Consider the following 15290-nt stretch of genomic DNA (forward strand, 5'->3'; position numbering starts at 1 on the left):
ATCTTGGGCCATACTCCAATCTCAATGATTTACAGGTTATAGCAGCAAGACAAGGGTACATAATTTTGCAGTTGTACATTAAAAGTGTCCCAGGCATTAGATAGACAAAGTTAAATTAGACAAAATACTTGTTTACAAAAGTTTATAATCCAGTGCAAAAGACTAGTTCTTATGGCATAATGTATTAGGTATACTGTCTATAAACAGTGTGTTATGGTGCATGCTTTTGAGGAAAGGCATCCAAGTATAGCCCTATGGCAGCCAAGGGAGGCTTAGCAAATGTTTCCTAGAGGAAATAAAGGAGTGAATTTGGAAAGATAGGTTGGAGTTAATTCAATCAGTGGAAATAAGGGGAGAGAGGACCAGGAGGCAGGGACATGACAAGTGGAGAAACTATTGTTATGGGGGCTTAGAGGTACAGTGTTGCAGGATACATTTGGGAAACTGCGAATAGTGTGGAATGTTTGGATCAACATGGGAAAAGAGGCAGTCTCCAGTGCTTCCTTCTGTAAAAGGAAACTCCTTTATCCCTAACATTTATGATTTTCTGTGCGTGTGTATGTTGGGGGCAAAACTCATTTTAATTAAGACGGGTAGAGTAGTGAAGCATGCAATATTAGATAGGTCCAATTTTCTCACAAAGCTGAATGTATGTCTGATTAATTTATCCATTTATTTGTTCATCAAAGGTTTATTAAACACCTGTTTTACATCAGGCTACATCAGGGCAACGGATCCAGAAATTTTTAAGATTTTAATTTGAAAGTATTTTTAAATTGTTTTAATAATTATTGTCTTAAATAATTGTTAAACAATTGTGAAACATATTTCACTTACCATAAAACCTCATTCTGAACAGGATCAATTTCAGAAAAACAATCAGTGACTGCTCTGAGAGGAAATTTTCATCTTAGCTGAGGGCAGCACATAATACTGATCATAAGTGAAAACTCAGGACTAAATACCAAGCACTGTTGTAAGCACTTTTTATAAATTAACTCATTGATCCTTACAGAGATCTTAGTACTATTACTTTTTACTTCTTTTAACCACTAGGTACTCTTTTGGCAGTGGTCTTTCCACGTATTTATTTTACCAGTGACTATGTGTTACACTACCACAAAAAAAAAAAAAAAAAAAAAAAAAGAAAAGAAAAGAAAAGAAAATTTCAGAGACCTTAAGAAATAGAGGTGGAGTCACTGAGATGGTTAAGCATGGTAGGAGTAATTATTTTCTGCCAAATGCAAGTGTTTCCAACTGCCAAAGAATTTTTCTAGGGAAATGAGTCAAATGGCAGATATGGCTGTATCTCCCCAAACTAGTGCAGTGAACTTGATTCTCTTTGAACTTTGTCTACCGACACGAATAGCAACATCTTCCTAAAGGTAGGCTTGAAAGAATGCCATTATTACGCCATCCCAAGTGTAGTTTAAAAATAAATAGTACTAGAAACCAAAGAGTAAGCACATGCACGATTTATCATTTCACCCTCATGGAGTCCGCAAATATCTGGAACAAAATTTCCCTAAGGTGGCCAACAGAAGCAAGATGATAGCTTCTGTTCTGAATGTTTGAACAGAAAATTACCACTTGTCTTCCTAGACTTCCTCCCGCATTCAGTGGAGGACCTGAAAAACATGGTTGTCATGGGCCACGCTACATTCTGTGAGCTGGAGACAGACGATGACTCTCCTGATGCCTCTGGATTCACAGGAACAATGATTTGGGAAACCTCAGTGCTCCCTTTGCCTTGCACATTCATATTTTCTCCCACATTCTATGCTGAAACCAGTGTAGACAGGATCCCAGCTAAATTATGTGTATTCCAGATGACAACTCTTCTGATGCTTCAGTCTACCTCTTCATGTGATATTCCAAGTACTTTTTCCTAGAGAGGAACAAGAGAAATAGACACATAACATTCCAAGTCTGACTGACGATTGAACTGAAAACAGATAGCTGTGAATTCAGCTCTCTTATCCCAGGCATGACCCAGACTTCTGAGACTATGGTAGGATTTGGGGGAGGGTCTGGGAAGATGACCAGCATCCTTGCTATTCTGGAAGGAGAACATATGCTAAGGAGTTATGTTATACATCCACGGCTAACAAGCTAGATGGGGAAAAGCTTTGATGCTGTATTTAAAATTCAAAAGAGTACATGCTAAAAGGTTGAAGACTAGGGAGGTTGTAAACATCTCCCTACAATTTACTGTAAAATGGGTGAGGTTGCAGTTACAGAGTAACTATTTGAACAGTGCTTTACAATGAGGAAAAATGGCCGAGTGAATTAAAATCTCATGGCAGTTTGTTTAGCAGGCTTTTTTTTTTTTTCCCACCCACCTTTAGCAGGCTTTTTAGATACGGTTGCTACTCATTTGATTGATTCGTTATGTTAGGAGAACTGGCTGAAAATCTATGATGTATATAGAAAGAACAGGTATAAAATACTTAAGAGGCATAAAATACTTAAGCCAGCCCATAGATCTACAGTTTAGTTGGGAAGATTAGATGCACCTGTGTGAAATGCAGAATATTGAGATAGTCAGGAATCCTGGAACCCTTGGGCATGGGAATCATTTTCTTCCTTCTCCACCACTATAAGGACACACCCTGGAGAGCCACCAAAATACCTGAGGCCAATGGAAGTTCCTAGACGCTTGCCACCCCAACATCATCTTTCTTTCCTATTCATGGACACTAAACACAGGTCTCAGTCCACATCTCCTCCTCATTCAATAGCTCCTATCAATGTGTAAATATTTTTTTATCAACATCATCCTTTATTTTTTGCAAGTCCTTTTCTATCGGCTCTGGGAAAATTAGTCCTTTCTCTCTCATTCTTTTTTCTCCCTCTCCTAATTTCCAGCTACATGCTCCAAATTAAACCTAAATGTGGCCAAGACTTAAAATAGGAGTTATGATGGCCTGGAAAAGTAAACTAATAAATTACAAGTAATTTTTTAAAATGCCATAAAATTCCCAAACCTTTGAGAATGGCTTTATTATCTCAACCAAAAATCCATGTATTTTCTCTACGTAGATACTGTTTTCCTCTCTAGCACCAGCAGCCAAATTAAAAAATAAGTAAATAAAAATATATTCTTATATATTTCCTCTTTTTATTTGCTTACTAGAATTAGAACCACCATTTTTCACAACAGATGTATTGAAATGTACCCACAGAATTCATCCTTTTAAAGTATATAATTCAGTAGCTTTTGGTATATTCACAGAGTTGTGCAACCAACCACTCTGCCTGATTTTAGAACATTTTCATTACACAGAAAGAAACTCCTTATTCGTTAGCAGTCACTCCCCATTCCCTCTCCTCACGTCTGTCTCTATGAACTTGCCCATTCTGGATATTTCATAAAAATAGACTCATATAATATAGGGTCCTTTTGTCTAACTTCTTTCACTTAGCATAATGTTTTCAAAGTTCATGTGTCTGGGACATTCAGAGAGGCACGTGATGTAATGAGCACTGGGTATTATGTAAGACTGAGGAATCACTGACCTCTACCTCTGAAATTAATAATACACTATATGTTAATTAATTGAATTTAAATTTTAAAAAATTGAAAAAAAAATAAGGTTTATCCACCTGTTCTATTCCTTTTCATGGCTAAAGACTGTTCCATTGTAGGGGCATACCACTTTGATATTTCCAGTCATCATTCATCATTGATGAACATTTGGGTTGTTTCCACTTTTTGGCTATTATGAATAATGAATGCTACTAGGATCATTCATGTACAAGTTTTTACAGGAACATTTATTATCAGTTTTCTTGGGTAGATACCTAAGAGCAGAATTGGTAACTCTGTTTGATGTTTTGCGGAATTGCCAGATTGCTTCCAAAGGGGAAGCATGGCTAGTGGGTGTGAAATGATATCTCATTGTGTTTTGTTGTTGTTGCTTTTTAAGTAGGTTCTAAGCCCTGCATGGAGCCCAGTGTGGGGCTTCCACTCATGACCCTGAGATCAAGACCTGAGCTGAGATCGAGAGTCAGACACTGAACCAACTGAGCCACCAGGGGCCGCTCATTGCTGTTTTGATTTGTATTCCCCTAATGTTGAAATGACTATGTAAATCAAGCATCTCTTCATGTGCTTATTGGTCACTTGCATATCTTCTTCAGAAAAATGTTTATTCAAATCCACTGCCCATTTTAAAAATTGGGGTTTGTCTTTTTCTGTTGAGTTGTAAGAGTTTATTACATATTCTGAATACAAGTTCCTTATCCAATTTGTGATTTGAACATATTTTTTCCCATTCTGTAGGTTGTCTTTTCACTTTCTTGGTAGTTTCTTTTGAAGGAGACAAGTTTTAAATTTTTTTTTTTTTAAGATTTTATTTATTTATTTGTCAGGGATAGAGGGAAAGAGAGCAAGCGAGCACAGGCAGACAGAGAGGCAGGCAGAGGCAGAGGGAGAAGCAGGCTCCCCACCGAGCAAGGAATCCGATGTGGGACTCAATCCCAGGACGCTGGGATCATGACCTGAGCCGAAGGCAGCCACTTAACCAACTGAGCCACCCAGGCGTCCCGACAAGTTTTAAATTTGATATAAGTCTGATTTATTTTTTCTTTTGTTGTTTGTGCTTTTGGTGTCACCTTTTTATAGAACACTTTTGGCCTTCCAGCTCCATTAACTAACTATTCAGACTTTTGAGAACAGGCTTGTGAACCCAGTTGGTAATTACAATCTCTTTGGAAAAATATACCTACAAGACCAACAAGGATGGTTCTTTCCTGTATATAATTATGGTGCAGACATGAGGCATTATAAGAGTTCAGAGGCTGGTGAGGCCCTTAAGCTAGAATGGTCAGGAAAGTCTCTGGGGCAGGGAAGGGACTTGAGGGGGTCCTGGAAGATAGAACAGATAAAGCCAAAATAAAGTCAAATTATCTATCCCTCTTTTAGCTTGAGTTTAGAATACTTGAGAACTTAGTTGTTCAGATCAGTCACTGAAGGCTACCATATCTGGTGCAAATGAGGAAAATAGGAAAGGAACAGAAAACTAGGTAACATCAATAGGCAGCCATAATACCAATAGGCAGCCACTGAAGACCACGCTGGTGCCTTCCGCCCTTTATCAAGATCAGCTATATTTTCCTTCTGGTAGCCAAGATACAAGCCTGTCTGAAGGCTGCAGGGCCATGCAGGGCCATGCGTAGAGCAGAATCAAACCTGGTACTCTTAGACCATTTTGGTGGAAGGATGACTAAGGATAATGTGAGGCAAAGGCCTGTCATTCCAGGGAAGGCTTTGAACAGACAAAAATGCCCTGAGCCTACTGAGATTTAAAGCGATAGGTTAAAGCGTTTTGAAGAGGTTAACCTTACGAGGTTATGGCAGCTTGGAGGAAATCCCACGGAATGAGGATCAAGGATGGCGGAGGGCTGAGTCTGAAGCATGGGGGTGAAGTGGTCTGTTCTGCCTGAGAGCAAGGAGTTAGACACAAATGTGGGGCGCCTGGCTGGCTCCGTGGGAAGAGTTTGTGACTCCTGATCTCGAGGTTGTGAATTTGAGCCCCACACTGGGTACAGAGATTACTAAAAAATAAATAAATAAACTTAATTTAAAAAGCAAACAAATAAACAGACACAAGTTTCACTGTTTGCCTTTTGGTTTGTATGGAAATGTCCCTGTCGGAACGACTGGGTCCAAGCAGCAATGAGCAAATATCGTGAGCGCCATCTCTCCCTCTGCCTGTCAGCATCTGAGAGAATAAGGAACTGTTTGCCTCTCCTTGTCTCACTGCCAAGACTTCTGCTGCCTCCACAATTTGTAAAAACAGAAATTATATCTATCTAAACATTTTATATCTCACTATCTCTGCATTTCCTGTTCTATTTGACCAGTGACTCTCCTCCAACACACATACCCCTGTCCCCTTTGGGAGTCCAGTAAATATTTATTGATGAGGAAGATAATCACTAAAAATATGTTCCCATCACTGGGATCTATCTCTTGCCACTCAACTGTTCTAAATCCATGAGAGCCGCTTCAAAGATGTGTTCCCTTCATGTAAAAAAAAAAAAAAAAAGAAACAAAACAAAACCGTAACTTTCCATTCCGCCTTCTCTGAATCTGGGAAGACTGATTCTGAGACAGGATCCACTTACCCATCCACCCTGCTGCTGGACCCAGGGTGAGAAGTTGTCTTTCAGGTACTTGGTTCCAAAACCCAGAACCCTGTTCATGGGGTGGTTGTCGATGGCAGTGAGCTTGGCCGTGACATCTATTGCAAGGGCAGCCTTAAAGCCCCGAGCTCTGACCTCTGATTCTCCCCTGGTGTCCACACCCCTTAAGAAGTGGTCCGTGATGGTCTTGAAAACAGGGTAGGACAGCTGGTCCTGGAAGTTGTTCATTAAAGCCTTGTTCTTCTTCAGCTGTGTACAAGAAGAGATGCGATCAGTGAGCAGCCTGGCCCCAGGGAGCAGACCTGAGCTCTGCGGTGGCCACGCGCACACTCAGTGAGAAACCCTTGATTCCAGTCATACAGAAATTTCTTAGTGAGCGAGGACTCCATGTTTCCTTAGAAGTCCTCTAGTTCTGTCTCTGGGGAATGCTAAGCTAAGCAGGTTCTCAATAAATATTGTTTCTAAAAGGAATATTCTGGGGGTGCATCTGTTGTTATATAAAGATTCTGGTGGAGCAATGTTCTTGATGTGAGCCCAGCCCAGTACCCCCAACTTTTGTGATACACAAGGGGCCTGTCTGAATTACAAATCTGAAGCAAGAAGAGCTAGTGTTCTCCCCAGCAAGAATGGACTGCTTTTGACCAGGGACCCAGTGGAAGCAGCTCGATTCAAACCCCAGTGGGTAGCTGGAAGCCTGCGCTTGCCACAACAGTAGGGAAATCAAATGCCAGAAAGAAATATCTTCCACAGAGGGCCCTGGCCTGTCCCAGCCTTGCTCCTTCGGGTGGCCCCTGCCTCTGCCTGGCCTCTCAGGCAGGGGCTGGAGGAGGCCTCGTGGGCTTTTGGGGATGAATGGCTCCTGCAGCATGGATGGAGTGGCTCTCCCCATCGTCACTGTCCTGGCCTGGTGGGGACCCCCACCCACACGGCAAAGTCAGACTGTCTGTGTGTTCCTACCCATGTCTGCTACTGGGGAAACAATCATGTTCTCTACATAAAGAATGTAAAGTATCACCCCAAATCATCAACAAAAGGGAGATTTTTAAAAAGTAGTGATTTATGGGGTGAAAAGGAAAGCATTTCTCTCCCTCTAACCATGGAGGTCGGCTTCCTGCCACCTCCCGTTTCTTGCCTCCAGGACTCAATGCAAGTCACCATTTAGGGAGGCTGGGAAGGAGGAGGCCATGAGAAAGCCACAGAATCTTCAAGCTGTAAAGAATCCTCAAGGATTAGAGTAGGTCGTTCCCAGTTCAAGTCCTGTGCTGCTGGCTGGTCATCGGCATCTCCTTGAAATTTTCAAGAACCTCATTCCTTGTGAACAAGTCGGTCTTGAGTGCTAGAAAGTCCATTCCTAGAATGGGGCAATCAATCGTCTTGTGATTCCTATCCACTGATGTTAGTTCTGGAGAAACATAGGCAGGCATGTTCGATGTTCTTTCTCTGCACTCCTGTTATCCTCTACTTGTGGACCTGTAGCTCACACACCCTGTTCTCTTTTCTTTATGCTATGTCCCTGGTTCTCTCCGTTTCTCATTCTGTACCACCCCGATCACGGTCTACTGGGCACACCCCTGACAGATGGATGGGGAGAGGAACTGCTGAGCATGTCGGGACAGGGGAAGTCTGGTCGGCCAGTTAGTGCTTTTCCCCTCCTGCACAAGCCCCAAGAGGCCAGACTTCCTCCCACTGATCCTGGTAGGACGAGGAGATGGGTCCACAGGCCAGTCCCTGACCAACACACCCTAGAGACTACTCGACAGTCTATGGGGAACCACACGAAACTCCCCTCTGATGACAGTGCGGTCCTGCTCCCCAGCTCTGTATCTGAAGGCACTCTCACTCCTTCCAGACTGGAATGATGTAGTCTCGACTTCTAAACAGCAGGAAGGCCAAGTTCTCCAAATAACACTTTACCCGCCTCCCTGGCCAAATTGCTGAGAGAGACCTTGAGCAGAGAACAGCCCGACCACTTTCGGGGGAGATTTTGGGAAGGACTCCAGCCTTGGAGCCAAGCGTGGGACATTAATATCCAGACTGTGGGGCGAATGCGAGAGTCTGAACTTCCCCAAGGATCAGTTACATGGGGAACTAGATTCATAATTCTATTCAGCAAATTTTAATTTATTGGTGTCTTTTCTTGCAATAACAAAGTTACATTTTTCATTTTCAAAAATTCCAGGGAGGCTCCAGAAGGTTTACTTATGTTTTCCAAAGTGATTCATTTTTGAGATGCTGCCAGCATGAAGAATTTTCACTCCAAGGGAAATAAAATTTAGGACTAAGTGGAAACCAGAACTTGCAAAGGAATACAATCTGGAGTACGATTCCATTCTCTGTCCCAAAGCGTGGGCACAGAAAGAAATCACTTTAGTTCAAGAAGCTCCATACCTCTCTTTCCAACTGATCCCCTGAATATTTCAGCAGCTCAACAATTTTCGCTATTATCTCTTCTTCTCCATCTGTTGGGGGGAAATTCCCGTTATTTATTTTTTTTAAGAAAAAATATAATCTTAATTTTTTTTTTTCTCCCCAGGGACAATACGGGTAGCCAGCTTAGGGACTGAGGGAGACACGTGCTTCATAATTCTTAGCAACTTAACTCTTACCCCGCCTTGTCTGACAAGGCACAAACTACTCCAGCTACCATCTCCTACAGACCCCTCCTTTCCTTTCTTCTTTTTTCCCCTCAGCGCCCCACTTCTCACCACGAAATGCATCATATACTGTCTTGGCCTGGTGGGAACCCCCACCCACACGGCAAAGTCAGACCCTCCTGCACAAGCCCCACGAGGCCAGACTTCCTCCCACTGATCCTGGTAGGACGAGGAGATGGGTCTACAGGCCAGTCCCTGACCAACACACCCTAGAGACTACTCAACAGTCTATGGGGAACCACACGAAACTCTCCTCTGATGACAGTGCGGTCCTGCTCCCCAGCTCTGTATCTGAAGGCACTCTCACTCCTTCCAGACTGGAATGATGTAGTCTCGACTTCTAAACAGCAGGAAGGCCAAGTTCTCCAAATAACACTTTGGCTTTGAAGATGTTATTTCCACTGCTCAGGATCCCATCTCTGAAGATATTCAGGAGAACTTTCTCTCTGTTCTGTAGGGTTCTCCTTAGTAGACGGTGATTTTTCCATGTGGACACCATAAATTCCATTTGGTTCATATTCCCCCCTTTGTGCTGCTAGAAACTGTAGAGCCAAATTTGGGGCTCCCATGTGAGAGAGGATACCGTCTTCCTGGCCTGCATTTTGGGAATTAAACTCATTCCTAAACCCATCTTCTTTCCCCGCGAGTGTTTTCATTTTCCATTATCTTTCAAGTGGGATTTATTTTCTCTTACTAACAATGTAAATTTTGCTGTCTTTACAACCAGGTGGGGTAGAAATAAATAAAATGATTAAGTTCTCCCACCCCAAAGGCTAAAATGGCAGGTGGAGAGAGAGCCGGCTACAGTTTCTGTGGTGTAGATGTTGGAATGGGGGAGTGAGGGGGAGCAGAGTATGATTTTTCTCATCTCAAAACAAGCTACCCACACGGGAAAATGGCGGTTGCCCCGGAACAGGATCCAAATAGAGAAAAGCTAGTGACCGATCCAGTGGCACTTATCATTCATGCAACCATCTCTGAAGTCGTGGACTGCTCATGTTTGTTCCAGATAAGAGGGAAAGGGAGGCCAGGACATCGTCTGGCTACTTTCCAGCCAGCCAGTCCGATCCCAAGAACGAACAGCGAAAGGCAAGGTAGGCAGAGGTCTGAGACTCAGGTCCTGTGGGAGAAGCAAGAACGAGGGTCTTCATAGCCCCTGTGGAGGTTTTCTCTGATGCTGCGGCCCCTGTAACCGGGGCCCCAATTTCTCATGTACTTAGGGGACAAGAGCCTTAGCTTGGGCCTGGCGCGGGGTATCACTTTATGTCACCCAGACAGCCAGGGGATTGCAGGAAAGTGGAGACACCTTTCTTCTCAGTGCACCCAGAGGGAACCCCTCTCCTCCAGCTGCTCACTCTGAGCCCCGCAGCACAGTCGGATGCAGGCAGACCCAGCGCTCTGCTTCCAAGGTGGGGAGGTGCCGACACCAGCTCCTGGCATGTGGGCACACTGACCACCCAGGGGGCCACCTCTGCCTCAGCCCCGCTGCTGCAGTTTGGGGAAAGGGAGCCTGGAGCAAGGACAGTCGTCCGGGAGGGAAAGTAGGACAGAACATCTCTTCCTGGGGCACTTGGTTGTGCTCGCTTCGCCTCCAGGATTCCTGCCCCTCTGATGGGAACTGCGGTCCCAGCTCCCACTCTGGTTCTGCTGGCAATGGACCCCGTCTTGGTCACTACCTCTGGGTTCTGCTTCGTGTGCTGCCCCAGACCTGGTGACTGACGATGCCTTGCTTTTCCCCAGAACTCCAGGCAGTGTTAGAAAACCGCGTGCGGTTCCATCACCAAGTAGACCATCGCCCTGGCGTTGCTCACAGGACTGAGTTGAGGACTGCTTTGCCCTCTGTGGGCAAGGTGCCCACTTTCTACTTCCTCCCCTCCCTCAGGAGGAGGATTCTCTTTGTACTTTGCAGTGACCCTGGCCCACTGCTTCAGTGTGTGGCTGGCGCGCTCCACCTGTCCGGGGCTGGTCTCTCCAGGGCTAAAGGTGGGGGCCTCCAGCACAGTGCTGTCGTGCTTTTGGTCCAGGGCAGCAGAGAGGCCTCAGAAATCTCTGCCGGTTAAATCAGAGATGCCCGTGCTGGCTACAGACATTGGCGCTCATGCACCTCTGCTCGCCAAACCCTCCACCTGACCCAAGTGTGCGGAAGGAAGTTCCTACCTTTCTTAGTGCTGGTGGCTTGAGTCTGGAAACACTGGCCCTGGCGGCGGAGGAACTGATGAACAAAGCTCCCTTTGGACTTGCAGCTTTCTACCAGGTCCTGTTGCTCTTCGGGCGGCCAGGAATAAACAATTTCGGCAACGCGGTGGGCAATAGAAGCAACTTTGGGGTCCGCAGCTGAAACCAGACCAAACAGGGCTGAGTGGCCCTTCCCAGGAGAACTCTGCCTAGCTCACTGGTATCCACAGTCGCCCCAAGTGAAAAGGCCCGCCCAGAGGAAGAGGAAACTGCTGGGCCAGTAGGGTTCTTAGGGGGTGTGTGGAGTATGGGGGGGGTGTGGGCTGTGGGGTGTGGGGGGAACCCATTCTTCAGAAAGCACTGGGAGTTGCCTGGCAGAGGCTGGGGTAGGGGCGGGGTGCACCAAGGAATGATTGCCGACTTGAAACAATAGCCCTTCTGCACCCTCTTTTTGAAGTCTTTTAAAATTAGGGTTCCCTTTCCCTTCTGTAAGGGAAGAAACACAAAAGAAAGTGCTTAGTTCTTTGTTTGAGGGAATTCTCATTATGCTTTTATTATTATTATTATTATTATCCTTTATACCTTGGAGAGTGGGTCCCTATGTGCAGAGGCGGGCAGTTAATAGTCTGACAAGCCTTTGGGGGTTGGACACTGGGAAAGAGAAGAGGAGAAATATCCCTGTTCTCAGGCCATATTCATCACTCAAGCCCATTATCAAGTGAACACTGACGTCTCCTTGCTCTTGCACATACGGTCATGCGTCTTCTCTCTCCTCCCCGTCTAATGGGAAACATCCATTTCATGCCAAACCGGTAAACCAGGATACATGAAGTGCGCTGTGATCCATGCCTTTTAAGCATTTATCACCCAGGAAGAGAGTTATGTATTTGCACACGTAACTACGGAATAAAGTGTGTGAGGACAGTAAGGTTCAAGTGGCAGTCGGCCCCTGAATGTCCTCGCCTGTAAGGGACCAGTCAGCTCTGTCTCTGGTCCGGGATGGGGGCTGGTGGGGGTGGGCAGGTGGTATTGCCGAGTCATTTGGGATGAACATTTTCATTGGTGATTTGTCACTAAGTTCTTAAGTTTTAGAAACCTGTGGAAGCTCTGTCTCTGACGCCATATGGAGTGAACAGGATATTTGAAAAAATGCTACTATTCAGTTCACACACTTAAAGAAAGGAGCAGAGTGGGGGTTTGGCTAGAAGGCTGGCATGTCCAGGGGAACTCCTGGTTTGTACATCAGGGTGGTGAGAGAGGCAAAGCCTGGGTCCCAGGAGGGATAGTGTCACAATCGTAGCTTTGATATCCTGTAGGTGATTTCTGACCCTCTTGCCCTAGATGCTTCATGGGTGCTTTGGTTCTTTCCCTTCACGCTCTGGTCATCTCTGGAAAGCCATGGGAATGAATGCTTCATCCACAATGCCTTCCTTTAAAGAAAAGTATAATGGTTTTCTTAAAAAGCCACATTTTTCATGCTTGGCCCATCGGCTTCAAAAACAGATGAGAGAATCTACAGAGAGAAGACAGAGTCAAGGAGAAAAGGACCAATGCTTCACAATCAAACCAAATATACAATTTTCACCTTACTGCTGCCCAACCAGCCTCCTCTGGAACACTGGCTGTGCATGACCCCCAGCAGGGAGATGGGAAAAGACTGAATCCCGAAGCCAGTGGGGAGCCTTCCTTTGTGTCCGCAGAAGGTGGGAAAGGAAAGCTTGTGTTTTCTTCCTCTGTAACCCCGGGCAGCCTGTCTGCAGTGGTCAGAGCGTGGCCCATCTTGCACTCAGAGGAGGCAGAGAAAGGCCTCAGAGGCGGTCCTTCCTCATCCCCCAGCCCCCATTTCTGTGGCAGGGCAATCAGGAGACCACTGGAGGACATGGAAATAGGCACTCTGACTCGCCTTCTTATGGCGTATCCACTTCTATGAACTGGGCGACGCAGGGTGAGGGAAACAGGTGACTTATGTGTGGGTAAGAGGATAAGCAAACACCTTTCGACTCGGAGGAACCGGCTCTCGTTGAGACTCCCATTTTAAAAACCTTAATTTTAAACACGGAGCAAAGAAACGATTCCCTTCTTCTTAGAGCTGATTTCCTCTGATGGGCCGGGAAAACGGGATGGGGGAGGGAGAGGATGGGAAGGCCGCCCGTCCTGTGGGGTCTGTCTGGGGGAGGGGTCACGGTGGCCCTGAGGAGAGAAAGAGAGCACGGCACCGTTGAGAGGCTGCCAGTCAGCCTTTGGCCTGAGGCATTTGTGTGTTTTTAATTAAAAAAAAAAAAAAAGGAATTTATTTATCTGAGAGAGAGAGAGAGCGAGAGCGTGGGTGGGGGAAGAGGCAGAGGGAGAGAGAGTCTTCAAGCAGATTCGAGGCTGAATGCAGAGACTGACCCAGGGCTGGATCTTATGACCCTGAGCCCAGATCAAGAGTTCCACGCTTAACCAGCTGAGCCACCCAGGCACCCCCGGAGGCATTTGTTTCAAATAGAAGGGGTAGGGCATTTCTCTGTGATTGAGACAGCTGTTTCCTTCCCGGTATTCATTTCCTTCATTCTTAGAAAGACCCCCCCAACCCCCCCTCCCCCGCCCCACGAGCTGTCACAGGCAGCTGAACAGACTCCATTTTCTAGCTTGCCTTACATTCAGGAGTGGCCAATGAGATATAAGAAAAGTTGAGCACGGGTTTAGGAAGGCTTTCTAAAAGGGAATGGAATTATCTAGAAAGAAGACACCCTTTTGTGCCTCCCAACCCCCACTTGCTTCCTCTTCTTCCAGCTTGGAAATGTACAGATGATGGCTGGAGTCTCTGCAGCCACCTTGGAATACAAGGGGATTTTGAGGTTGGAAGCCACTAGCCAAGGGATGGCAGAGTAAGACTCTCTTAACGATGGTTGGAGCTGCTGCATGAGCCCTGGGCTGCCAAACTTTGGTCTTCTCTTATGGGTGAGAAAAAATCATCTCTACATTGTTGAAGCCACAGTTATTTGAGTTTTCCATTCTGTGTATCCGAACCTAATTCTACCTGTAACATTCCACATGTAGCAAATTCTAGCTGTGGACAAAAGAAGGGTTCAAAGTCAAAGAACCTGGTTTTGTATTGACGCCCATTTTTCTACCTCCTAAGACCTCTCACTTCTAGACTTTGATCTTGGGACATAAGATTACAGTTCTCGATGGGGCCTGGTGTCTAAGTCCTGGACATGGCAGCGAGGTCTGTGAACCCAGGTGACATGACTGCTACGCTCTGATTTATACATGGCAAGATAGAAATAGAACGTGAGGCTTTCTTGAGTCATGTCCAATGTAAAACCACCTAACCACCCACGTAATTCACCAAACCAGAAAGCGGGCAAGAGAAAGGTGGGCAGGGAGGATACACTGAATGTTAAGTGTCTACAGCAAGGGCTCCCTAGGAAGGAATCGTTTCTGCTATTTCTGAGAATCTCTATATAAAGATTTTGAAATTTTAGTAAATAAAAGAGGTTGAATGACACTTTGGCACTATGGAGATAGAGTGTCTTTTAGCTCAGGAAACCAGAGGATTAGAGTCTGTAAATGCTCTGTCTGCCTCTCAGTGAAGTCCAAGGGAGAGCAGAGCAGAAAAGCCTATTGAGGTGTCTCCAAACTGTTAAGGCCCAAGAGCTCGGCTGCCATCTCCAGCAGGAGCTTGCTGTACCACTGGGGGTAGGGGGGGTGGGGAGAGGAGACGTTCCCCAGGAAATCTCACCCCTAACTTCTGTTCTAAAATGTTATTAGTCTGTGGGACTTACAAAAGTTTGGGAAGTAAAAGTTTCCCCTATCATAGTGAGTGATGGAAAACTGCCATATGTGGGCGGATTCCCCAAGTAAACCGGGACAGTCACACATTCTAAAATTGAGACATTACTGCCACCTGTTGACTAATTATTGACACGATAGCCCAGCAATCAAAGCCCACAGGAGAGGGAGTTTCTTCCAAAATTTGGGCAGCTGGCCCTGGGTATTATTGAAGGGGAAGAAGATGCTTGTGCCCAGGTTTGTGGATGAAGGGCAGCTTTCTCTGCTGAAGCCCTTCATGAAAATGCTTTATTCAATATAATGTATTTTGTTCCACTGAGGAAAGGTTTTGTCAACATGCTTCTCAGCTGGGGCACCTGGGTGGCTCCGTAGGTTAAGTGTCTGTCCTTGGCTCAGGTCATGGTCCCAGGATCCTGGGTTCGAGTCCTGAGTGGAGCTCCCTGCTCAGCAGGAAGTCTGCTTCTCTCTCTCTCTGTCTCTAACTTCCCCAGTGCTTGTGGTCTCTCTCTCTCTCTCTCAAATAAATAAATAAAT

General features: G+C 45.5%; 1 protein-coding gene across 6 annotated transcripts in view; it reads right to left on the reverse strand.

Moving 5' to 3' along the window:
• Positions 1–644: 644 nt before the first annotated feature.
• Positions 645–15290, reverse strand: part of BCL2L14 (BCL2 like 14) — a 51852-nt gene continuing 37206 nt past the window's right edge. For 4 of the 6 annotated variants that reach the window (XM_059186075.1, XM_059186074.1, XM_059186073.1 and 1 more), the window contains exons 5-8: positions 10962–11138; positions 8539–8609; positions 6133–6399; positions 1461–1888 (exon numbers count right to left, since the gene is read on the reverse strand). In XM_059186075.1, coding sequence (XP_059042058.1) covers positions 1850–1888; positions 6133–6399; positions 8539–8609; positions 10962–11138 — 554 coding nt within the window. In that variant the 3' untranslated portion in view covers positions 1461–1849. Of the gene's footprint in view, positions 1889–6132; positions 6400–8538; positions 8610–10961; positions 11139–15290 lie in introns of all 6 variants that reach the window. The other 2 variants (XM_059186077.1, XM_059186076.1) reach the window with 1 other exon arrangement.

This window comes from Mustela lutreola, chromosome 8, assembly GCF_030435805.1.
Source record: "Mustela lutreola isolate mMusLut2 chromosome 8, mMusLut2.pri, whole genome shotgun sequence".
NCBI classification, from domain to species: domain Eukaryota; kingdom Metazoa; phylum Chordata; class Mammalia; order Carnivora; family Mustelidae; genus Mustela; species Mustela lutreola.